Here is a 25581-nt window from a genome sequence, read left to right on the forward strand (position 1 = left end):
TTATCACTTCAAGCGTTTCTACAATTCTCGCGATAGAAAAAAAGGTCGCTCCCGATTGGATTAATCCAACTCTCGCGATGTTCCGGCCTCTTCCTTGGCCGTCGTTGACAGAGGTTAGTCGTGCCATTTTACTCTGGACTGGCTTTTCTGTTTTAAAATGTACTTTAAATGTGTTTAATGGCAAGGTTTACACACAGTAAGGCAAGTGAAGCCTGTGATAGCTTAGATTATGTGATTTGCAGTATCGGATGGCTGATCTTAATGTCTAAATAAGACATAGTAGAGGGGCTCTGCTCAATGAGTTCGCCAAGCGAGTAGCGGCTAGCAACAGGCCGTGCATGTGTTCAGTTAGCCGTCACAAAACCGAAGGGAAAAGAGCTTAAGTTAATTTTCAGGGTCGGATATTCAGCTCTTTTAATTGTGACTCAAGTAGTTATTATGTATGTGCCGTTTTATGCCCATTGGGCTGTTATATCAATCTCCTGTGCTATTGTGGGCTAGCCCGGTTAGCTCAGAGGTGTTACGCCTGGACGTTAGCGGTGCTCTGGGCTTTCAATATAGGGTGGATATTAAATATGTTCGGATGCTGGTGGGTCTAACCTAAATGTTTTTATTTCTCCGTGCAGAGACAAAGGCCATGTTCAGTACCAGCGCCAAAATAGTGAAGCCTAATGGCGAGAAGCCAGACGAGTTTGAGTCTGGGATCTCTCAGGTAAGAAAGTCTTAACGGTATCACAGATCCATGTATTATTGAAGCTTCAGTCCAGCTGAATGAGTAACTGTGGGGGCCTTTGGGGAGAAAACGGTAAAGGGCATCATGAATTCTGTAAAGGGCATCATGATCTCCTACACCACATCATGAAGTGTGGTGTAGGAGATTTATATGATTTATTGGTCAGCCATTACATAACTGCACTATCTGTTAATATGAGGCCAATTTTATGTCAGTGATGCAGCCTTAAAATTATATCATATTTGTCGTTGAAGAGTCTGGTGCACAAAGTACCAGCAGCACCAGCATTGCAGTGCAATAGTGGTGATACATTAGAAGTTCAGTAAGCAAAAAAAGTAACCCAGGTCAAGTTTTCTCTTTCAAAAGAAGAAAAGGCAAGTAAAATAATGCACCTGTGAGTGTAGACATGTTCCACATCGTCGGACAGACAGCTGTACCCCTGGCTTAACTGATTAGTTTAACAATAACTGAAGTGATGTTTTAATCCTGCCCACCAGGCGGCTGTGGTATTTCTCATCTAGTGTTCCCTAAAGCTTACCTGGTTGCTCTCATGGCGATCAGTCAGCTGTCTCAGATTCTAACTCTGCTGTCTTGGACAGCAGCTGGTGATGGAAGTCTTTCTCCTTGATGTGGAGAGATCCTGTAAGTTGGAAGGTGATGTAATCCTGAACCTTCAGCAGCTGAAGCTCACTGAGGCTCAAGAGCATAACCGTCACCAGTTGGAGTCCAAGATGGTGGAGTTGTTAGTCTGTCTTCAGGATGAAGAACCTACTGGTGCAGCAGCTGATAATTGAGTCTCACAAAATAACTTTCAGTTTTTAAAATGTATTTTAAAAAGGGATGGTTTTGTTTCTTTTAATGACCACATGGAAAATCTGCCATCGGTGGGATTGGGCTCTCCTTTAGAGAGAAGCAGAAATATGAAGCTAATAGACGTTTGAGCTAGTCAGAGGTAGGATGAGAGATGTGGTTGTGCTTGCTTTACTCATTTGACTGGTCTTTCCACAGGCTCTGCTCGAGCTGGAGATGAACTCTGACCTGAAGGCTCAGCTGAGAGAACTGAACATCACTGCAGCAAAAGTAAGAGTTCACACAAACCTGTGTGCATGAGCTTCATATGATTGAATGATTTTCATAACTGATACATAGATTTTGTTTTAACAAGCCTGTTGCTGTGTTTGCTGCTTTTCACTGATTTAAAATCAAGCTTTAATTTATCTTTATGATAAGTTTTAAATCAAATCCAATGTGGACATCCAGAGAGTTGCTCTCCTGGCTCTGTCCTGGTGGCGTATGGGAGCGTAGCTCTGAGCTGAGACGTACAGTCCCGTTCCACAACGTTGGAGAGAAAGCTCTGTCCCCGGCTGCTGGCTGGTGAGGACGAGCGTCCTGCATATTCCTACATCTTCCCAGAGTCCTTTGGGGCCATTACTGGGGAGCTAAACCATGCAGTGCACACTTTTTGATACGTACTGGTGTTAAAAGTTGTCCTGTTTTACTAAAATTCTTTCGTACTAACCTAGAGCCAAATGCATGTTCCTCCGAGTTTTAACAGCCACAGATTTAGGAAACATTAAGACGATTTCCTTCAAGGATCCAAAGCTGGGATTTGGGCACCTCATGGAGAGCTCCTGCCCTGCCCAGGTGGCATCACATCACACTTCAGCGCCCCTGTGCTCTTTAATGACTGCTGCTTTATTCTTTTCAGGAAATCGAGGTTGGTGGAAACAGGAAAGCCATCATCATCTTCGTTCCTGTCCCTCAGCTTAAGTCCTTCCAGAAGATTCAGGTGCGCCTGGTGAGGGAGCTGGAGAAGAAGTTCAGTGGAAAGCACGTGGTCTTCATTGCACAGGTGAGGATACCATTGCTGTGACTGTCACTTTGATGACTTAGTTGATATCCAGAAATATTACATTTTGCTTTCAAGCTGGATGCCTGGAAAACATTATTTAAAATGCATAACCCTGTTAAGAACAGGGGTGAGCTCATGTATGTGTCCGTGTGTTGCGGTGATTCTTTTATCCGACATGGACATCCAGAGAGTTGCTCTCCTGGCTCTGTCCTGGTGGCGTATGGGAGCATAGCTCTGAGCTGAGACGTACAGTCCCGTTCCACAATGTCGGACAGAAAGCTCTGTCCCCGGCTGCCGGCCGGTGAGGACGAGCGTCCTGCATATTCCTACATCTTCCCAGAGTCCTTTGGGGCCATTACTGGGGAGCTAAACCATGCAGGGCACATCTTTTCAAATCAGGGTTCAACTTATAGGTTGATAATGAAATAAAACCTCTTTTATGTAAGCAAGAATATCAGCCTGAACCTGATTGTTACCTTCATGCTGCTCTGTAGTTGCTGTTGTTTGCCCAATTCCGCGTTGGAGATTAATTGAACAATTTCTGACTTTCAGAGGAGAATTCTGCCCAAACCCACCAGGAAAAGCCGCACGAAGAATAAGCAGAAGCGTCCCAGGAGGTGAGTGCAGAGAGTTGGCTTTCAAATCTGATCTCACAGATTTCTGCGGCTGACTCGCAAGAGTGGGTCAATGTGTTAAAGTGGATCTGGAGTCTTTAATGTTAGACACTTTCCAGCTCTGACATTGATTCAAGTGAAAGAATGGAGGGAAGATGGTGCAGTGATGAGCATTTCCACTAATACTCTTGAACTTTTTTTTTTTTTTTTTTTTGGAGCTCATACAAAAACACTATAATGAACTTTAGCTGGCAACGTTTACACTGTGCTTAGTTTACTTTCATTTTTCTGAACTTCAGTGTTCTCTGGGTTTGTAAAGTGTTCGATCTTCTGTCACCTTCTCAGACCCCTTTTATCAGCCCAGCATCAGGTAGCCTGGTGGTGGTTACATGCGATCTACCACCACCTTGTGGAGGTACTGGTGCGATGCATGCTACCAGATGCATGTGATGAAAATTAATAGTTCTTGTGATCTTCATTTTCATCACATGACGTTAATGCATCTGCAGTGCTCTCTTTAAGCTTTAGAAATTGCTTTGTGTATAAATGATTTTTAAAAAATTTATGTTAATACTGTGTTGAAGTGTCTTTTTTGAGGTAACACCCTTAAGTTTTATTTCTCTGTCCTTCAAAATAAGAGATTGTGAGGATAACTGTAAACTTAAATCTACAAATGTGTTTCTAAAAAACGGGAGAAAGGTTTATTAACTGGACAAAATGATGCTATAAACCCGTTTTTAAATCTAATCCGACGTGGACATCCAGAGAGTTGCTCTCCTGGCTCTGTCCTGGTGGCGTATGGGAGCGTAGCTCTGAGCTGAGACGTACAGTCCCGTTCCACAACGTTGGAGAGAAAGCTCTGTCCCCGGCTGCTGGCTGGTGAGGACGAGCGTCCTGCATATTCCTACATCTTCCCAGAGTCCTTTGGGGCCATTACTGGGGAGCTAAACCATGCAGTGCACAGACTGATCATTAATAGAAACCAAAGATGGTGTGACTGAATGTTTTTATTTTCTTTGAAGGGAGTCCTGGTTTGTGTTGAAAGTTGGATGTTTGAAAGGGTGCTGCAGGTGCTTTGGAAGGAAAACTTTACTGATGTGATTATTGGTCCCCGGTTTATCCGAGCTAAGTCTTTCAACTGTGTGGTAAAACACAGTAATTTGAAGTTCAGCTCGGACCAGGCTGACTAAAACTCTCAGTAAGATTTATTTAGAGGAAGTGAAACTCATTAGGGTACTATAGCGGTGCCCATTGCTTCTGTAAGTCATGCTCTGCCACCCCTCCAGTCTGCTTGAGGTGGCGGCTGTCTAGGCTGGCATCCTGTTGATCGGCCTGTGGTTGTCGTGCAGGTCTGTAGCCGCACACATCGTGCAGTGGAGGCAGGCCTGCAGGGACCCGTGGCTGCCCTTGGGAGACAAGCTTTGTAATCAACACAAACCCTCAGGTGTTGACCCTCAGGGCCTCAATCCCAAGATTATTGCTGTAACATAAAACTGTTATCGGGAAAAATGTTTTACTTTAATGAAATCAAATAAAAACCAGACTTGAGGAGGAAGAAATATCTTGTTAGTATTGCTCTAAGTTATTAACACGAGCAGGATGTCAGCATGATTAAGTGTTTCTGCCCACGATAAATACCCCACCAGGGTAGAGAAGTAATAAAAGCTCACGTAGAACCTAAAGCTTTGAACCAATAAGAACCAAACTGAACTGAAGCACGGAGACTCGCTGTGGACACACACTGAAACTAAACTGAGTTGAAAATGAAGCATTAATGACCTTTTTTCTTTCCTCCCAATTCTTCAGCCGCACTCTGACCGCGGTCCATGACGCCATCTTGGAGGACCTGGTGTTCCCCAGTGAGATCGTGGGCAAGAGGATCAGAGTGAAACTGGACAGCAGCAGGCTCATCAAGGTCCACCTGGACAAGGCTCAGCAGAACAACGTCGAACACAAAGTGAGTTTTAAAGCAGCGAAGGCGTCTGCATGCTCAGGAAACACGAATAACGATGCTTTCAAGTGTCAGTCTTTAACGTATTAATCAATGGATGGATTGTTTGGTGTGGAAAAAGTCACGTTGTCACACCAAGCACCTCCCAAAAACAGGGTTTATTACAAGGATAAGACATAGAGCTCGTGTCCATCGGTTCAATTTCTGGAGATGTTTTAAGTCAAAAACCTTTTTGTTCCGACGTGGACATCCAGAGAGTTGCTCTCCTGGCTCTGTCCTGGTGGCGTATGGGAGCGTAGCTCTGAGCTGAGACGTACAGTCCCGTTCCACAACGTTGGAGAGAAAGCTCTGTCCCCGGCTGCTGGCTGGTGAGGACGAGCGTCCTGCATATTCCTACATCTTCCCAGAGTCCTTTGGGGCCATTACTGGGGAGCTAAACCATGCAGTGCACAGACTGATTATAAACAGAAATTGAATTTATGGCTTAACTTGTCCTTTACTTTGAGTTTTATGCACAGATCAAAGTCTTGAACAGACACAAACAAACAAAAAAGTTTGTGTCTGTTCAAGAATCCAAAATCCAAGGGTTGTATTAAGTACAACATACTGGCATAAAAAAAAAAAAAAAAAATAGACCCGTTTAAATCCTTCAGCTGCAGACATGAGTTTGTCCTGCAGCCTTAGTTGTTGTTTTTTTTATATCATGTAAAGAAAAAGTGATGATGGTAAATAAGAGGCGTGTTAAGTTAATCTAACGTTGATTTTATTCTTTCCTGATTTAGGTGGAGACCTTCTCTGGTGTCTACAAGAAGCTCACAGGCAAAGACGTCGTGTTTGAATTCCCAGAATTCCAGCTGTAAATGCAGATGACAAAATAAAATTTGTTTACTGTCACTACTGTTGCAGGTTGTGGTCTTTGATTTCCTTCTCAGAGGGCACGTTGGAGACCAATGGAGCACTATTAAGCTTTTCAAACGATATATGTCAGTTATTAAATAACCTGTCGGTATGCGGGAGCAAAATCTTCGGCCCTGTTGAAAATCCATGCAAGCAGGATTTTATTTTGATTGGCACACTATTCGCAGAAGCTCAGATCATACCATTACTGGAAAGAAGGGTGGGTGGCTGACCGAAGGCAGTGAATGTAGTGGTACAGGTCAGGTACACAGATTGGAGCCCAGATTTAAATGCTAGCCTGTCTGGGAGGGGGAACGGGCGAAAACGTAACATCTGCATCATCTGGCTGCATTTCAGTAATACTAGAGACTGCAAAGAGTTTAAGAATAATGATACCCGTTTTTATGTTGAGCCATTTTTCATTGTGGAGGATTTCAAACTTGTCCAGGTCTTACACTTTGAGTTCTCCCAAGTAGGAAATGACTAAAAATGACTAAGGCTTTTATGAAAACTAAATACAAATAGCTTCTTTGAATTACATTTACAGTTTACGTTTTTGAATATAAAACTATATACAAAGTGTATTTGAATGGCAGACATGTCTGCTTGTTTACAGAGCCATGGCTCAATGTCTAAATGAGTTGTACAGGCCTGAATGTGCACTTGAAGCCATTTACAATGAACCTATTTGATCTGCTGCTCACAAGAAATTTTGGACTTTTGTATTTTCAGTTTTACAGCTTTTCCTACAGATTAAAACCTCCCTCCGTTCATACTGCACAAAGTAGTTAAATGACAGAATTTTTTTTTGTCTTATCACTAAATTTAAACAAAAAGCAAAACGTGTGGACAATGAGCTTCAGAACTTTTTCTGTAATTTTATGCATTTATTTTTTATAATTATAGTCCAAAGATTTCATGCTGACAGATTTTTCTTTGTCACAGCAGCTTTTTTTTTCCTGCTATCAAGAAATGCCACCTTACTGTTTAAAAGGAAAACTTTTTTTTTTTTTTATTTAATGAAAAGAACTGAACATCATACACGCACTTTATAAATACTGCTGTTGCCCCTGCGTGCATTTTAGCTGTGGCCCTCAATCATAAACAGGATTCCAACATTGGTTGTTTTTAATCTGATGACATCTAGAGGCCAAATGTAGGAGTTTTAATAACGCGTGTTGTTGGAGCCTCAACCTCCTAACACTAGTTTTTTGAAATTGCTTTTTCAAACTTGAAATCTGAATGTGGAGAAATGTCAGTACTGGGTTCCTACAGTGTGCCGTAAAACAATAACTCAACAAAAAGAGAAACTTCAAACGTTTTACTGCAAATGTACAATAAATACAGCAAAAAACAAAATATTAACAGACTTTAAAACCTGTCTTTCACCAATGCAGCACCAGTTTAGACCCAGTTCTACTTTCGGTGCCTTTTGGAAACCCGTTCCTACATTTCCAGAAGAATATTTTCACAGCATTTCTAGAGTTTCTAGATGTATTGCAGTCATATGACTGAATACAACATGTTCTTATTGTGTTATTTCATTCTGCTCAGAGACAAACAAAACACACCTATGATAAAGTATCCTATACCTGGATGTAAAAACAAACGCAAACTGAATTATTGTAAATGTTAAATCAAGGCATCAGCTTGATGATGAGCAGATTCAAACTGAGCATTCGACCGCAGCCCCAGCTTTAATGGGATTTTTGTGTTGGATGATAAAAATGTGAGACATCCCCAAGACGACACTGCAGTGAACGAGTTCAGAGGTAGAAAACAACCTGCCGTAAAATCATTGCTTCAGACTTGTTCACACAACAAAAGTATCAACAAATATAAACAGATCCCGCCTCTTCTTTCACTGAAAATTCATTTAAATCTTTGCAAACGTCAATATTTGCTTTTACTTTGAGTAAAATTTAACACTGCTCATAACTGGAAGGGACACCTGGCATGAACTCGGCTCCTGAATCCAGATTAGTTGTAATATTTTATTTAGAACAATAAGTTAAGGCATAGAAGGTTCGACTCCTGGCTGCTCCGGTCTGCATGTCAAGGAGTCCTTGGGCAAGATCCTGAACGCCGAGTTGCTCCCGCATCCATCATTGTTAATGCAAGATAGAAAGCACTTAGACATAGAAAAAGGGGGATGTGGATATGTGTGAATGTGTTGAATAAAGCGCTTTGAGTACTCAGGAAGAGTAGATAAAAAAGCATTGAATAAGAACCAGCCCATATACCGAGTTAATGTCTACCAGATTTTGGAAATTTAAACATGAAAAGTATTTGTCGGGCGGTGGAAGGAATACTTCGAAGACCTCCTTGATCCCACTGACACGTCTTCCGAGGAGGAAGCAGAGTCTGGGAATGACGGGGATGACCCGCCAATTTCCGGGGGCGAGGTGACTGAGGCAGTTAAACAACTCCTTGGTGGCAGAGCCCCTGGTGTGGATGAGGTCCGCCCCGAGTTCCTGAAGGCTCTGGACATTGTAGGGCAGGACAGCCCTACAATGTCCTGTAGGGCTGTCCTACAGGACATTGTAGGGCTACAGGACAATGTCAATGTTGACATTGTAGAGGCGTGTCAACATTGACACGCCTCTACAATGTTGCGTGGAGATCAGAGGCAGTACCCCTGGACTGGCAGACCGGGGTGGTGGTCCCCATCTTTAAGAAGGGGGACCGGAGGGTGTGTTCCAACTACAGGGGGATCACACTCCTCAGCCTCCCTGGGAAAGTCTATGCCAGGGTGCTGGAAAGGAGAGTTTGTCTGCTAGTCGAACCTCAGATACCCAGTTGCGGAACACTGGACCAGCTCTTTATCCTCTCAAGGATACTTGAGGGTGCATGGGAGTTTGCCCAACCAATCTACATGTGTTTTTTGGACTTGAGAAGGCATTTGACCGTGTCCCTCGGGGTGTCCTGTGGGAGGTGCTGCAGGAGTATGGGGTGTCTGGCCCATTGCTACGGGCCATTCGATCCCTGTACAACCGTTGCAAGAGCTTGGTTCGCATTGCCGGCAATAAGTCGGACTCGTTCCTGGGTGGATGATGCCCATATGGAAAAGAAATAGAAAAGACTTGCATAAGATGTGGCCTACTTCATATAGTGAATCATATAAGGCTTATATGATGTACTCATGAAAGTGGCCACTTTCATATATTGTTTCATTTATATAATTTTTCAAGGGATCTTATATCCGTTTTCACTCTTGTATGTTTTTCATACAAGTTTCACACAAGACAGATACAAACTTTATAAGATTTATATACAGTGGGGCAAAAAAGTATTTAGTCAGCCACCGATTGTGCAAGTTCCCCCACTTAAAATGATGACAGAGGTCAGTAATTTGCACCAGAGGTACACTTCAACTGTGAGAGACAGAATGTGAAAAAAAAATCCATGAATTCACATGGTAGGATTTGTAAAGAATTTATTCGTAAATCAGGGTGGAAAATAAGTATTTGGTCACCTCAAACAAGGAAAATCCCTGGCTCTCACAGACCTGTAACATCTTCTGTAAGAAGCTTTTCTGTCCCCCACTCGTTACCTGTATGAATGGCACCTGTTTGACCTCATCATCTGTATAAAAGGCACCTGTCCACAGCCTCAACCAGTCAGACTCCAAACTCCGCCATGGCCAAGACCAAAGAGCTTTCGAAGGACACCAGGAAAAGAATTGTAGACCTGCACCAGACTGGGAAGAGTGAATCTACAATAGGCAAGCAGCTTGGTGTGAAAAAATCAACTGTGGGAGCAATCATCAGAAAATGGAAGACATACAAGACCACTGATAATCTCCCTCGATCTGGGGCTCCACGCAAGATCTCATCCCGTGGGGTCAAAATGATCATGAGAATGGTGAGCAAAGATCCCAGAACCACACGGGGGGACCTGGTGAATGACCTGCAGAGAGCTGGGACCAAAGTAACAAAGGTCACCATCAGTAACACACTACAACGGCAGGGAATCAAATCCCGCAGTGCCAGACGTGTTCCGCTGCTGAAGCCAGTGCATGTCCAGGCCCGTCTGAAGTTTGCCAGAGAGCACATGGATGATACAGCAGAGGATTGGGAGAATGTCATGTGGTCAGATGAAACCAAAGTAGAACTTTTTGGTATAAACTCAACTCGTCGTGTTTGGAGGAAGAAGAATACTGAGTTGCATCCCAAGAACACCATACCTACTGTGAAGCATGGGGGTGGAAACATCATGCTATGGGGCTGTTTTTCTGCCAAGGGGACAGGACGACTGATCCGTGTTAAGGACAGAATGAATGGGGCCAAGTATCGTGAGATTTTGAGCCAAAACCTCCTTCCATCAGTGAGAACTTTGAAGATGAAACGAGGCTGGGTCTTCCAACATGACAATGATCCAAAACACACCGCCCGGGCAACAAAGGAGTGGCTCCGTAAGAAGCATTTGAAAGTCCTGGAGTGGCCTAGCCAGTCTCCAGACCTCAACCCCATAGAAAATCTGTGGCGGGAGTTGAAAGTCCGTGTTGGGGCTGTGCTCAGCGACAGCCCCAAAACATCACTGCTCTTGAGAAGATCTGCATGGAGGAATGGGCCAAAATACCAGCTACTGTGTGTGCAAACCTGGTAAAGACCTATAGTAAACGTTTGACCTCTGTTATTGCCAACAAAGGTTATGTTACAAAGTATTGAGTTGTATTTTTGTTATTGACCAAATACTTATTTTCCACCCTGATTTACGAATAAATTCTTTACAAATCCTACCATGTGAATTCATGGATTTTTTTTTCACATTCTGTCTCTCACAGTTGAAGTGTACCTCTGGTGCAAATTACTGACCTCTGTCATCATTTTAAGTGGGGGAACTTGCACAATCGGTGGCTGACTAAATACTTTTTTGCCCCACTGTATATCTTTTCCATACGGGTGGGCTCCGCCAGGGCTGCCCTTTGTCACCGATTCTGTTCATAATTTTTATGGACAGGATTTCAAGGTGCAGCCATGTGGCCGAGGGATTTCACTTCGATGGCCTCAGAATCTCATCTCTGCTTTTTGCGGATGATGTGGTTCTGTTGGCTTCATCGAGTGATGGCCTCCAGCTCGCACTGGAACGGTTCGCAGCCGAGTGTGAAGCAGCGGGAATGATGATCAGTACCTCCAAATCTGAGGCCATGGTTCTCAGCCGGAAAAGGGTGGAGTGCCCACTCCGGGTCGGGGATGAGCTCCTGCCCCAAGTGGAGGAGTTCAAGTATCTCGGGTTTGCGAGTGATGGGAGACGGGTGAGAAGTTCAGCCATCCGGGAGGGGCTCAGAGTAGAGCTGCTGCTCCTCCACATCGAAAGGAGTCAGCTGAGGTGGTTTGGGCATCTGACAAGGATGCCCCTGGGCGCCTCCTGGGTGAGGTGTTCCGGGCATGTCCCACCAGGAGGAGGCCCCAGGACACGCTGGAGAGATTATATCTCTCGGCTGACACCAAGGTGTTCCCCTGGATAAGCTGGAGGAGGTGGCTGGGGAGAGGGAGGTCTGGGCTTCTCTGCTTAGGCTGCTGCCCCCGCAACCCAGCCCCGGATAAAGCGGAAGAAGATGGATGGAAGTATTTGTGAAGCTGTCACTCAAAATGTCAATTTTTTTTCCAATTTCAAAGAATCCTTCCAAAAGTTGCTGAATCCAACACTTTAGTCACTTCTAAGCTGGAATGAGCCCCATTTCACATAAAACCATCATGCAGATCCATCATTTCCTTTGGAGTATTCCTGCTAAAGAAACAAACTGAAAAGAGTCACACAAGCTACTTGGTGGAGGTCATCTCTTTTTAAATAAAATAAACAGAAATTATATTAAAAAAAAATACATCCACAAAAATAAAGCAAATCGTCAAAAAAAAAACATTAATCAAATACAAATTAAAGTTTTGACTTGAAATTAAAAACAGTGTTTCCTAAGCTTTAAAGACCTGCAAACATTCCAATCTGCTGCGTGAATAGAAGTGAGGTGAAAAGCATTTAAAAGTTAACCTAGAGTAAACTTGTAGCATCGTTATTCAATCCAGAGTAGGAACCAACTTCCTCTCATCACAGGATAGTGGTGAGGTTTAGACATTTTTGTCTTTCAGTGTCTTTCAGACTTCATAACGTTACTGTACAGCAGTGTTGGGCAGCTCTAAAATCTCAGACACTATCCCGTCTGGGCTTGTGGCACCCTCTGCTTCCTGGTTGTGCTGAAGGATATCTTGCAGCAGGATGGTGTTGGTGAGTCTCCACTCCCTGTACATAAGCGCTGTGAGATTTGGTTCATTCAGGATCTTCTCCAAAGCCAGCAGCTCAGACTCTTTAGCCTGAAAAACACGAGTGTTAGAAACATGCAGTGATCCTCCATCAGGCATCAGCTCATGGAGGAATCCAAACAGGGTGTAGATTACGCTAATGTTTAGTGTAGGGTGTCCCCAAAAGCGGGTCAGTTCCCATTAACTCCCTTGTTAAAATGTCCAGTTTTACAGAAGAAAAGAAACTGTTTAAGCCTGCTACAAGAAAACAGCTCAGGTCTGGAGCGATAGTTTGGAGATATTATTAATAAAGTCAGAGGCAGTCACAGAAGTAGTTTCCTTAAATAAAAATCTAGGGATTTCTTAGATAGTCAGTCTGCATGTCAACATCGATTGACCCTGTATTATGCAGGACAGCTAGCATTAGCTGATAGCTTAGCAATTCAACATTACAGTTGGCCATTGATCAAAGACCACTGATCAATGGCCATGAGTACCATTAATTATTGATCACCAACCAAACTAAATTAACAATAAAGGATCTTGAACACTAACATCTGTTACAGCTCTGCTGCTTCAAGGACAGGTGCAGACAATCCTTACCACCATGATACCTGGATTCATTTTCAAGAATAGCTCCTTACTGTATCATATTCGTAAGTGTATTTCTATGTAATTGACTGGTGTTACACAGTAATTTTTTCCAAATTTTGGGATAAATAAAGAATTTGTTGTTTGATATTATCTAAGTATGTGGTTTAACTTCTTATATTAAACTGGCTGTAAACATGATAATTTCGACTGTAAAATTGGATGCTTTAACACGTCTTTTGGGATTGACTCACTTTTGGAGCCAGGCTGAAGCAGCCATTAGAGGAATCAACACGCTGTTTGGATTCCTCCATCAGCTGATGAATGATGGCCCTTTGACATTTCAGCCCCAGGGTCTGCTGCTTGATAACAGCACGTGTAACTGAGTACCCTAACCCTTTCATTTTTTGGCATTTAGTTAAAGACAAAAGTTCAGACTCACCTTTAATGTGCTTTTGAGTATCCGGACCAGGTGAACTTTTTCATTGACTTTTTCATTCTTACATCGCCGGATAAATGAGGCCCTGAAGTCCCTCTGAAAATTCTGTCCAGTTGGATTGACGCTGGCTGCTTTCAGATGGTTGTAGAGGCTCTCCATCTCATCTGGCGTTTTTTCTGGAAACAGGAAGAAATCAGTAAGGTTAAGTAGCAGGAGACGACATGATAACCACGTAGCTGCAGGTGTTTACCCTGGACTGTGCCCTCCTCTTTTTCCTCTCTAACATAAATTAGAGGAGGAGTCTGTGTTCCGCTGGTTTCATCCTGTTTGGGGAGGTCCAGCCAGGACAGACGACCGCTGCCCTCAGAAACTGGTCTTTGTCTTTGGTTTTTGCTCAAAGAGCTTCCAGCCGAGCTGGTTCTACTTCTGCTTTCAGTGATTATTGATGAGACGGTGGGGAGTGAGGTGCAGGATAAAGAGTCCCAGGGTGGCTGAAGACGGTTTCCCTGTGAAAAGGGCAGAAAGTGTTTCAGAATATGTGTTTTTAGTCATTTTAAATTTAAGATTAACCCTTGATTAACCCCTATCCCAGTGAGAGATACAACCTGGACAAGTTGTCAGTCTGTCACAGGACTAACACAGAGGGAAAAAACAGTTCACACTCACGGGCATGCTAGAACAACCAATCAACCTGACCCCATACACGTCTTTGGAATATGGTAGGAAACTGGAAAAAAACCCTCAGAAATCAGGAGAACATATCTATCAAATGTTTAAACTGAGCAAGTGTACCATTTTAAATAAAAATATGATATCTCTTTTTATCTCTTTTTGAATCTTCTTTTCAAATGTTCTGGCAGGAAAACATGTCAAAATAGTCTGCTAGAGGACTCTAGCTGCTCAGCAACTCTGGATCTTCCTTGTTGTATTTTTGGTTTCATGATGCTCATGAGTTTCGTTGACCTACTAATGATCATGTGCCAAGGTATGAAAAAGGATGTGGGTCTTTATCAGGACATGTGTGCGCCATGACCTCCCCAGTGTTACCCATTCTAGCCAACCTTTGTATGGAGGAAGTGGAAGTGGCTAGGTGGAACAGGAAAGGAACAGCACCTAGCCTCTGGTACAGATACGTGGATGACACCAATTGTTCACGTGAATCATTGTTCAGGTCAACTCAGTGATATAACAAAGGATAATAATAATTTGCTGTTTCTGGACTGTGCTGTGCACACTGAGGAGAATGGAAACCTTAACATTGAATTTTACAGGAGGCCCACGCACACAGACCATTAACTAATCCTATGCTGACACTACCATCTGGAAGAAACTTAGAGTAATCAGGACCCTCCAACAGCGGGCAGAAACTGTTCCCTCTAAGGCATCAGGGAAAGAAAAGGAGCACACAAATGTAAAGGTTATGCCAGCTTTCATCAAATCAGCAAAGATGTACAGTAAAGACTTAGAGAAACTCAAAGAAGTCGCTTTTCTTGCCAAGATCCTGAGATTATCTGAAATCAGTGTGCTGGAATAATTAAGTGAAGTTCGAGCTGGGATTCTGTGAGGGTTGGAGGAATTATTAAAGGAAGAGAATTACAGTGAATCCAAGGTTGGAAAAGAAGGACTTGTTTCGGTTCTTAGAGAGGTAGAGCCAATCATGTATCATTCACTGCTGCCACTGTTAACTTTGGGTTAGTTGGGCTGCTCCAACTTTATGAATAGGAAATCCAAATTGAGGGGGAATTCCAGATGAAGATCTGAATCTGGAACAAGGCCTAGGAGCTGGGTAGAAGCTCTTAGTGCCCCGATACACCCACCAGCACAGGTTGCTTCAAATACTGATGGTGATATAGCCACAGCTACGTACCATTTAAACCAGCATTTACAGCGTGCGTACCCACCACAGTATCTTTCTGAACAATAGGTTTTCCCATTCAGTCAAAAGTTCCACATCAGCGCTGTTACAGGAAGTCAAAACTGAACGCAAACTAATCACAGAGCTTGAGGTTTTTTTGTTTTCAGAAAGGGTTGGGGTTAGAAAACCGACACAGTCTTACACAAAATTGAGAGATGCACCACTGGCTGAAACAACACCAAAACAACAGCTTGTGCCGGCGGATGTGACATCACAGGTTAGAGCTTCTTTGGCCTCATCATGCACAGAGTGCAGCTTGTATTAATGTTATTGATCAGTGTACATAAAGATGGGCATCACGATGACACCCCAAACTAATGCCAAGGTATTTCAGAAACTGGTGTTACCAACTATGGTTTCAAATCGAATCAATCAAAATCAATACAACAGCCTGAACAAACAGTTTTCCTCAGTGGTCATTTGTTGTACTGCAGCTAAAAATGCTGCAGCCCAAAGACCATTTATTCCCACATGTATTACCCCATCTACGGTGTGGCTAGTGCCTATTTTACCTTCACATTAAGCTTTTTTTCTATGGACTTCATGCATTTACTTACATTTTGGGTGGCCACTGAATCCAGCTGAGAGTCAAGAGAAGAAAACGACAAGTCTTCTTCATCCTGATCACTCCCCTCACTGTAGCGCTCTGCAAACACATGCATAAATAGAGACAATGTAAAGAAAGCAGCAAAGCAGAAAATAAATAGATGACGTGTGAAGGAAACTAGAGGACCAACAGATCGGTGAAAGAGATAACATGAGACAAGAAATGGGAAGACACATGTGAAGAGGTGATGAAAATCAGAGTGAAAGAATGATTTAAAGAAAAAAATGAAAAAGAAGGAAAAACTGAGAAAGGGTAAGGGTAAATGGGGAAAAAGGAATGAAAACTGGAAAGGAAGATGTAGCAATGGGAAAGGGAGAGGAAGTGTTTCAAGGAAAAAATATATGAAAAAGGGAAAAATAGGAAGACTGCTTCAAAGGAAGGAAGGTGGGCGAAAGGGACAGGAATGAGGAAAGAAATTTTAGAAAACCAAATGTGTAAAGATGGAAAGGAAAGCTGGGATAATCAAAGAAAAGAAGAGGGTGCACAGTGTGTGAAAGGTTTGTAGTAAGAGAGACATGTTAGTGGGAAGTAACTGTGGTCAGAAGTTTACAGACACTCATCGTGAGTATGTCATGGTATTTTTTGGCATTAATGATTTCTCTGCACGGTTCTTTTTCCACAGTGGAAGGATTGCACAGCACACATCTCTAATGACTCTGAAAAAACAGGACTTTTGAGCTTTTGAGTGTATCCACATATTTTCATTAGGGCTGAGGTCAGGGCTTTGGGAAGGCCATTCTAAAAGCTTAATGTTAATTTGATTTAATCAGTTTTAATGTTTTTGGGATCATTGTCCCACAGAAGAACCCAAATGTGTCAGTTTCAACAAGTTTCAAATGCAGAGTTGAGGCAATGTTGAAGAATTTGCAGGTAGTCCTTCTTTACTTTTTGTGGTTGACAGGGGCCAGCATGGGCACCCTGACTGGTCTGTAACTATGCAGACCATGTGTGTTCTGACACCTTTCTATCAGAACCAGCATAAACATTTTCAGGAATTTAAGCTACAACGTCTTGTCTGCTGGATTGGCCACACAGGCCAGCCTTTGCTCCCTACGTGCATCATTTAGCCTTGGCCCCTGTCACTGGTCCACCACCGTTCCCTCCTTGGAACCCTTTTGACAGAAACTGACCGCTGCAGACTAGAAGCATCACACAAGAGCTGCAGGTTTGTAGATGCTCTGTCCCAGATGTCTGGCTATGACAGTTTGGCCTTTGTTGTTCAAATCTTTATGTTTGCCAGTTTCTGAGAACAAAATGTTCACCCGTATGTGCCTCACCCACTAACAGTTGCCACCATGATGATCAGTGTTATTCATGTCGCCTGTCAGTGGTCATAATGTTACGTTTGATTTGAAGAGTTCAAAGACATTATTAAAAGCCAGAGTTACCCTGACAGTCACGCTCATGAGTGTGGGGAAACTTCAGACTGCAGCTGTGTCACCATCATCATTTTGGTATTTTTAATCCTCTCACCTTCACTGTTGATTGCCTCATCTAGTTCAGCTGCTTCTGTCAGTTTACTGATCCACCTGGACACACACACACACACTGCATTAAACTCTACAAATGACACACAACATGCAACATACTACATGGTGTACTGCAATGAATCAATAAAAAGAAAGATGACATTAAAAGGACGGGAAGAGGAAATGACTGTACTTTCTGACACAGAATAGTGATACTTATTAGTTCAGAGCAAAGTTTCTCAGCCACCACTGGCTGAAATGCAAATGTCACTAACTCGAGGCTTCACTCTTTTCTATAAGACTGAGGCACTAAAGTCAGGAGAGGACATTCTGAGACAAGCATGTCTGCAAAATCTCAACAGTTCCTGCCTTATGTGGATCAGTTTGAAAAGTTATAATGACATTTTCTGCTGGTATAAACCCTCGAAGTGGGCCTAAGATGCTGATTTCCAGCATGACATGCATTATCAGACTGAACTGACCCCCTTTAAGCCAACCTCTGATTGGCTGCTCCATGTGTAAGGTTTAAACAGTAGATGGGAGGGGCATCTCTATCCAAATCTCTATAACATCATTCAGCACCAAGTGTATAAAAACTGTCAAAAGTCATATTTTATAGAAGAATTCATTCCTGTAAGTGTACGCAGTCAATGACAGAAAATAAAGAGAAGCAGAATCGGTCAACTTTTTAAAAATTACATATGATAAAATAATAACAATGGGTTAAAAGTACTCACTTATTCATTTCTATGTAGCTCTCAGCACCAATAGTAATAGTTACTACATTAGGATGACTGGCTGTTATGACACTGAAACACAACACAGAGCAAAGTAATGATAAATTCAATGCGCTATATAAAGCAGTTGGTGAAGATGTGGAAAACAAATGCCTTGCAGCGGATCTCTCACCACTGAGACATTTTTTTAAGATGCTTTAGCAACAGAGGGTGCACAAACAGCTGAGTAAGTCTTGTGGTTTAAGAGGGGAAAATTAAAACAAAAAACCATGTCATACTATTTCTTCCTGGAGGTTTTGACCTGTTCGATGGTAAAGCCTGACAGGTTGATGAATCCATCAGCTTTCTCAGCCTGCAGAAAGGAGCAAAAAGAGCTCAGAAAACCTGATGAGAAACACTTTAATGCAGTGAAGTCTGCAGAAAACAACGTGTCTGTATCTCAGGTTCCTGTGTGATCTCAGCAAAGTGTCAGTGGTCAGAGCCAGAGGATGCACATCGCTGTGGACTGTGCTCTATCTGTCTGTTTGGTTGCAGTTTGACCTACTTTGTGTCTTAGTGTGGTTTGACTATATGCTTATTTAAATTTACAGCTTCACAGAGATAAAGGGATTAACATATGATTTTTAACATATAAGAAATGTTTCTATTTAAACCCATTTATATGGAATATTAATGTATTTGTATCAAAGTAGAAACTTAAAAAATTTCAAAACCAAGTAATTTAGTTATTTATTTTTCTAAAAGATGTCATGTGTGTCACACACAGGCAGCACTTCCTCTAAGGCTCACTTCAACAGTGAGTCAGGCCCCACAGACTCCCATGTTAAAACTTGCTTCAACAACAGTTTGGACTTCATCTGCAAAGGTTATTTTCATGCATAACTCACCCACTTAAAATCTATTTAGAGCTCCCCTCCACTTTTTAAAGCCATTAAACTAGATATCTTGGGCATGTTCGTGGCTTTTGGAGCAACTTTCATGCAATTGTCTGACACATCATATCCAAAAGAGGTCACTGTGTGTACAGGTAAACATCGTGAGCTTCAGCACTCAGATATTTAGGTCTACTTTTTTATCTCTGCGTGATGTCACAGAGTTAGGTACCCGTAATATGGTCAACTCAGACACCAAAAGCCCCACCCAACCTCTATTTAAACCTTTTTAAGAGGGGCAACCAATCAGAATCAAGCTAGCTTCAAGGTAGGGTGGGCAGCTCAAATAAGGATAGAGGATCAAATGAGGAGTATAAGATAAAGAAGGATTATTTTGAACTATGAATCGTGCAAAGCTACTCTAATAGAGTCCAAGATTAAGAATACAGTGCTCATTCATGTTTTGCAAAGGCTCCGCAAACCGGGAACAGATTTTCTGATGCTAATCGCACATGTCAGACCTGAATTCTACTGCACGTTGTTTGAGCTGTAGGGCTTAACTGTGAGATAACTGTGGCTCACCATCTCGTCACTGTACCAGTACAGAGAACTCCTCTGCAGGACAAACCAGTATCTCTTCCATCTGCTTCCCAGGAAGCTACGGCTCTCCTTCTTCCGGTGCAGCCAGCCCTGACAGTCCACCGCTCCCAGGTCTTTGACCGAAACCCGACGCCGACTCATGGCTGCAGACTCTGCAGGAGAAGGAGGAAGGCAGGTTACAGGTTCAGATCTTCAGATCAGAGGGAGAAGCCAACCAACAATGACACTCCTTAGGGGCCTCACATGTACTCAGACAACTGGACAACTATTTTTACTAATTTCAGAGCTGCTTGCTTTATTGGATTTATTGAGTTATTTTTTCAGCTATAAGACCTGAGACACTTTAATGTACAATATTTAACTTATTCACCTGTATTTATTTTACCTCTATTGTTTTAAAATGTTGACCTTTATTTTATTGTATATCCATTTTTATTTGATCAGCTCCTTATTAAATTATACATTTATCTTTTTAGACAGATTTTTATTGTCTGTTCTTCTTGCAGTTTATCTTCCTGTATTTCCATTTTTAATTTACTTTTAACATTATTTTATTAATTGAAACTTATTTTAGTTTTACTTAACAAGCAGTTAAGTAAATTTGTATATTTTTGTCACGTTTGTCAAATGCCCCACGCTGCCTGGCTGCCTGCAGCTGTGAGCAGCAGGCTGAAACCCACAGAGCCTCGGTGCAGTGGTCATCCTATCTTCAGCCACTTTTGGTTTCCTTTGGTATTTATGAGTTTTCAAACAGACTCCTGATCTTCTCTGTAGACCCCATTGTGTCCTGAAAATACAAAAGCCTGGGTAGTGCAAATGTTTTTAAATCATGCTGTCCCAATTCCACTGTTTACCGGTTTATCTGCACACTCTGATGTTCGGTTTTGGCACTAATTTTAGAATAAACAACATCATTGAGCTGCTTTTCTGTCTCTTTTGATCAACTCATACAGATGAGACTGTTTTATTCTTTCTTTGTTGAGTCTGCCCTTTCATTTTCTATAAAAACAAGTTTCAGGAAGTCTTGACAGATAATTTGTGGTATTCTAATAACAGCAGAGAACAAGCAAAGCACTCTGTCATAAGATAAAACTTTCTTCTTTTTTTTTTTTACTTTTATTAGGATCAGTGATGACTTAGAATAGATGCATGTTGATAGTTTTCTGCCAGACTGCTTGAAGAATCATCTCAAAACATAATTGTACCTGTAGACACAATGCTTGAGCTGTTATGCTTGCAAGGGTTTGGGTTTTGTTGTTGGACTTCTACCCACCCCACTGAAGAGCATCTGTCACAAAAGCCATCAGAGCAACGTTTTCTTCCTTTTTTGTTTTTGTAAACTTTCATTTTTTTATTTGTTGGTTTCAAAACAAACTAGAAAAAAAGTCGACCTGTGCAATGTGATCAGAGGTGCCACCATGATAACCTTCAGCATATCTGAAATTTGGACCATCTCAAAGGTGCAGAGTGCCATTGTGGACCCTTACCATCCTTGGAGTTTGCTTGTTTAACCCCCTCAAAGGTGGCACTAATAGAGTCATTTTTCTGTGTTTTTCTGACCCTTTTTAGTATATTTATACTGACAGAGTGGGGTATTTAGTGTGTTTCGTATGCTGCATTATCTGCATGGCAAGTTTCCCAGCTGGGACATTTTACTCTGTAACATCTGTGATATAATCTTAACTCTCATATTACTAACATTAATGCTCTGCAATTCTATCAGCACAGAAAGTTAACACCCAAAGTCAACCTACCAAAGAAATGCACGACTCATACGCTTATGTGGTTACAATAGAGAACAAAAAAACATATGAACCAAGTAAAAATAGGAACTAATGCTGCTCTCTTCTCACATGAGCCAAACTTCACTCAAAGTGAAGTTTGGCCCCTGTTGCCCCAGTGGGCAAAGGTTTTGAATTTTGTCTATGTTTTGAATAAATTCTGTCTCTTCTCTATCCAAAATTTATGTCACTACCAGGTGTAAGTCTTCATCAGTATTATCCCTAACCCTGGGATAAGCCCTGAAATAAGAATATTAGTTTAGGGTTTATTTGTTCATTTCTTAATTTCTATTTGTGTTATTTAAAGTATTTTCCTCGAGAAGGAATAGCCAAGAAACAACTGGCTCAATAGGCTATAAGGATGTTATGTGTTTGTATACTTTCTGCCCAGTTTGACCCATTTAACTAATCTTGAAATGACTGTTCAGTACAGGAATGAAGCCCAACAATCATGTTTTACAGTCCTGTGGTCTCAGCCTCAGATACTCAACTAATCAAAGTGATGTCATGACAAAAACGAATGACCAACAAAACATTTTTTCTCCTTCATTTCTGTCAAACAAAGCTGTATGTAACGTTTCTCGCGGTTAGTATCATGGTTGTTAGGCAACCTGAACAGCACGACGAAGGCTAGACCGTCCCATTTCACAAGCCTCTCACTTCTGCACTGCTCGTACTTATAGTACGCACCGTACATAGTGCGCGTAGTGCGCGTAGTGCGCGTAGTGCGCGTACTTCAAGCGTGCAGACCCTGAATTGGGACACAGCCACAGCCAGGCTACAGAGGAAGTGACAGGTAGGTGAGACAGGTAAGTGAGGAGAGCTATGCTGGAGTAATAAAGGCATGAAGACCATGAACGTGAGCATTAAATAGTTTTTTTCTTGAATAGGGTAACCATATATTCAATGTAAAATGAAAAACAAACAAACAAACAAAAACAACAAGTCCCAGGTAATCCACCCACACTAATCCCAAACCTTGATTCCGGACAGATATGCATGACGGGTATTTACACACCAGTTTTACCAGCATTAAAAGCTCACTTCAAGTAAACCTACTAAAGGAATACATGACTCATGAACTTATGTGGTTATAAAAGAGAACAGATGAGTATATGTACCAAACAAAAATAGGAACAAAAATAGGAACTTAAGCTGCTCTTTTACCACAACTAAACTTAACTCAACAGTTGCTTCAAATAACACATCGAAACAAAATGTTAATCCTGACCCAAGAAAGCCATTCTACCTAATTTAGCATTTAGCAACGGCAAGGACAGGTGGTTTTCAACAATGACCCAATCACTAACGTGGTGTGAATATCCAGGATGAGCCCCCATTCATCTTAAATGTGCGCACGGTATGTGGCAAGAAGCTTTGCTTAAGTAGAAAATTAGGTATTTACCCAAAACTAACAAAACACAAACAGCAAAAAAGACTGCTGCCAGACAGGATGGAAAAGAGACCTGCAGCAGCTGACAACTTTCTCATGTCAGCTGTCTGATGTTAGATACACTCACACAAACAGAAAAGAAGAGGAAATGAAGTTATGTATTCATTTATATCACAGTGTGGCTGTTGGTTTCATGAATATTAACACATTCACACAAATAGGATAGGGCAGGGAGGGGCATCACAGTTCTGCACTGTTCTGTATAAGTTATTGGGGAAACTTCAGGTTTAACCTTTCACTTCTAACGGGGGTGGTAATTCATGTGTCATAGTAATATGCAGAAGTCTCCATGTACTGTCCAGTCACTTCTGTGTAAATTATGTAAATTCAGTTGTTAGTGTGCAGGTAGTAGGAGAGTCTGTATGTTTTAGAGACAGTCTGTCTTTCCTTAATTAGCAAGCATAATTTACAGGAAACACTGATTTTCTGTGTGCGTGTTTCCTGTAAGATTACAAAGATTTTTTGTGTTAAGCATAACTTAAATCATGGTTGCTATAGCAAGACATTTTATAATTGCTGACCTTGCAAGTAGGCTAAGCGGACTTTCTGGTCCGAGTTCTGTTTTGATATTTAAACTTCACTTGTCCTCAGCATTTACACTGCGTTTCATCTCTGTGAAGATAAGGCAAAGATATCCTGGACATGCTGATCATGAATATGTTGATACCAAAGTTGAGTATACAACATCTCTGTGGGTGTCATGTTCCACTGTTTAGTAGGTGGTATAGATGTGTGCTATACCTCAGGCTGCTGGGGGACTTCCCATGATGCACTGTGCACTTCTTTTCCACTCCCCATGCATTTATAGCTAAACATGTATTAATATTTACATTGAATTATTTATCCTGTTTTTTGGTCTTTTTTCCCATTGCTTTGCAACCAGTCACAGCATGGCCACCCCTTCCTGAGCCTGATTCTGTTGGAGGTCTCTTCTTCCCCACCATCACCAAGTGCTTACCTTACTTTACCTTACAATATAAAGCACCTCAAAGCAACAGTTTCATGGGGTGCTGTATAAATGCAACTGCACTGAATCACAAGTTTCTGGTAGGAAAATGTATGAACGCATACCTGTAAAGATCACGTGGTGTAATTGTGAGGTCCAAAACAGCTAAACAAATAATATATGATATCATGAAATTAGATTTCTTTGTCTGTTTTTTAACACTTTACCTTGCACTTTACAGGTTTACAGTATTAGAGATATTGCATGATGCTGCATATTTCATCTGTTAGCAGTTGCTTTTTTTGTTTTTCCCGTGTACTCTAAAACCAGTTTACCTCAGTCACCAAAAAAAAAAAAAAAAACCCTCTACAGACTCACCGCTAATTGTATGAGACTGGGCAGATGTTTGTGGTCTCATTAGTCTTAACTTTACATGTCTCTCTCTAGCTAAGGTTTCTGTACACACGTCAAATGAAACAGAGGGGGGGACTAAAGCAAGAATCTTTGCCGAAATAAGCGCCCTTACCTGCATTCTGGGTGTCCGGCAGTGTAATGCGTTTCCTGCAGACAGACGCGCAGCACAGGAGGAACTGAAGTGTGCTCCGCTTGTGAGAAGTTATGTTAACACAGCAGCAGACCACAAAGTCACAAAATCACACTCACGCTCTACATAAACGCACCACTCAGACTCCACAGCGTCCTTCCTGTTTCGGTGCTCTTCGTGATCTTTATGCCCTCGTCTGTTTCTCAGAAACTTCCCGTTTGCTCTGTAGAAAATAAAACTTCTTTTCAGCAAATTAAGCAACTTTATGCAGTGCTGTTTAGTTACAGTGGAGACATCCGTCTTCAGTATCTCACACCATTTTCCTCTTACAGTCAAATCAAAGAGACACGTCATTGACATTCAGCCTTCTTGTAGCAGAAAATAAAACTTCAAGGCTGCCTTATTGCCAACTATAGTGGGGTGAAATGTGTTCATGCACCAGTCTGCATATTTCAGCTCTAAACATTTGTTTGCTACAAATTTCCTGAGCATCCACTCAAATGTTACAGAAGAAAATGTGGACTATTCTAAAGATACACCTGAGTCTGTCTATTACACAGCTGCAGAGCTGAATTCAATAGTTCAATAGTAGGCATAAGTTCAAACTGCAGTTCACCACAGGGTCCACGTGATGGAGCTGTTACTCTTTGAAAGCTTCATATGTGCCCTTTAAGATTATTACCTGAGGGATTAGCTCATTTAGAACCAGATAATGAACAGCTTACACTTTGCTTCATTGACACTGATCTTGTAACACAGCAAAGCCCGATTCAAACAACAGAATTCACTAATTATTTATAAATAAAAAAAAACATCAGAAAAGCTAAAGTTTGATTTAGCATTTAAACAGATTAAAGTGGACCTGTTATTGCCTTTTCTTGTTTTCTGTCATATATCTACTCTGGTGGATGTTCATATTAAAAACGGGCAAAATAAATAAATCAGTGAATGTGCAAGTATTTTCTGTGAGCTCAGATGGGTGTCAGACAGTTTTTTTCTTGAGTCATTGGGAGGAGATATTCCTAACATGGTCATCTCAGTTTTTCTTATGAAGGTTTATCTGCAGCTATAACACAACTCCAAACAACATTGTGTTAAATGTAAATAAAAAAACAAAATGCAATGATTTTCAAATCTCATGAGCCAATATTTTATTCCCTGTTGAACATAAAAATCTATCAAATATTTAAATAATATCCTGTTAGCCCTGTGAGAGACTGGCAACTGTCCAGAGTATGCCCCGCCTCTCGCTCACTGGTAGCTGGAATAGGCTCCAGCCTCCCGCCAGCGACCCTGACAAATACATTATCATATTCCATGAAAACTACGAGCTGAAAAAAA

The 25581-nt window shown here is 41.7% G+C and overlaps 2 protein-coding genes and 4 non-coding genes across 7 annotated transcripts; 5 read left to right on the plus strand and 1 right to left on the minus strand.

Moving 5' to 3' along the window:
- The first annotated feature begins 2 nt into the window (after nucleotides 1–2).
- Nucleotides 3–6044, plus strand: rps7 (ribosomal protein S7). The gene is made up of 7 exons (XM_085132698.1): nucleotides 3–113; nucleotides 627–712; nucleotides 1742–1813; nucleotides 2442–2585; nucleotides 3138–3202; nucleotides 5006–5156; nucleotides 5933–6044. Exons 2-7 carry the CDS (start codon nucleotides 638–640, stop codon nucleotides 6008–6010), a joined length of 585 nt encoding a protein of 194 aa, XP_084988824.1. The 5' UTR covers nucleotides 3–113; nucleotides 627–637; the 3' UTR covers nucleotides 6011–6044.
- On the plus strand, nucleotides 1977–2194 carry LOC146502106 (small nucleolar RNA SNORA73 family). Its single transcript, XR_014869662.1, has one exon. It is a non-coding gene; the product is annotated as a small nucleolar RNA SNORA73 family (small nucleolar RNA).
- LOC146502107 (small nucleolar RNA SNORA73 family) lies at nucleotides 2756–2973 on the plus strand. The gene has a single exon (XR_014869661.1). It is a non-coding gene; the product is annotated as a small nucleolar RNA SNORA73 family (small nucleolar RNA).
- Nucleotides 3948–4165, plus strand: LOC146502108 (small nucleolar RNA SNORA73 family). The gene has a single exon (XR_014869663.1). It is a non-coding gene; the product is annotated as a small nucleolar RNA SNORA73 family (small nucleolar RNA).
- LOC146502109 (small nucleolar RNA SNORA73 family) lies at nucleotides 5388–5605 on the plus strand. Its single transcript, XR_014869665.1, has one exon. It is a non-coding gene; the product is annotated as a small nucleolar RNA SNORA73 family (small nucleolar RNA).
- On the minus strand, nucleotides 5473–25518 carry LOC146502110 (interactor protein for cytohesin exchange factors 1-like). Of its 2 annotated transcripts, none has more exons than XM_085132695.1 (9): nucleotides 23272–25518; nucleotides 19499–19668; nucleotides 18323–18396; nucleotides 18045–18116; nucleotides 17312–17367; nucleotides 15789–15877; nucleotides 13567–13822; nucleotides 13320–13492; nucleotides 5473–12358 (listed from the first exon to the last, which is right to left on the minus strand). In XM_085132695.1, exons 2-9 carry the CDS (start codon nucleotides 19655–19657, stop codon nucleotides 12158–12160), a joined length of 1080 nt encoding a protein of 359 aa, XP_084988821.1. In that variant the 5' UTR covers nucleotides 19658–19668; nucleotides 23272–25518; the 3' UTR covers nucleotides 5473–12157. The 2 variants fall into 2 exon arrangements, with proteins under 2 accessions (XP_084988821.1, XP_084988820.1); XM_085132694.1 differs by having other exon boundaries at nucleotides 24223–25517.
- Nucleotides 25519–25581: the final 63 nt, after the last annotated feature.

Source organism: Neolamprologus multifasciatus, chromosome 15 (genome assembly GCF_963576455.1).
Source record: "Neolamprologus multifasciatus chromosome 15, fNeoMul1.2, whole genome shotgun sequence".
Lineage (NCBI taxonomy): Eukaryota > Metazoa > Chordata > Actinopteri > Cichliformes > Cichlidae > Neolamprologus > Neolamprologus multifasciatus.

What these genes read in the sequence shown, in the direction of transcription:
- rps7 (XM_085132698.1), top strand. Translation starts at nt 638, where the DNA reads ATGTTCAGTACCAGCGCCAAAATAGTGAAGCCTAATGGCGAGAAGCCA. An exon ending in TTGAGTCTGGGATCTCTCAG is followed by an intron (nt 713 to 1,741) that starts GTAAGAAAGTCT and finishes GTCTTTCCACAG; the next exon opens with GCTCTGCTCGAGCTGGAGAT. An exon ending in AAGCAGAAGCGTCCCAGGAG is followed by an intron (nt 3,203 to 5,005) that starts GTGAGTGCAGAG and finishes CCAATTCTTCAG; the next exon opens with CCGCACTCTGACCGCGGTCC.
- LOC146502110 (XM_085132695.1), bottom strand. Translation starts at nt 19,657, where the DNA reads ATGAGTCGGCGTCGGGTTTCGGTCAAAGACCTGGGAGCGGTGGACTGT. An exon ending in ATTCAGTGGCCACCCAAAAT is followed by an intron (nt 13,823 to 15,788) that starts GTAAGTAAATGC and finishes CCCTTTTCACAG; the next exon opens with GGAAACCGTCTTCAGCCACC. An exon ending in TACTCAAAAGCACATTAAAG is followed by an intron (nt 12,359 to 13,319) that starts GTGAGTCTGAAC and finishes CGTGTTTTTCAG; the next exon opens with GCTAAAGAGTCTGAGCTGCT.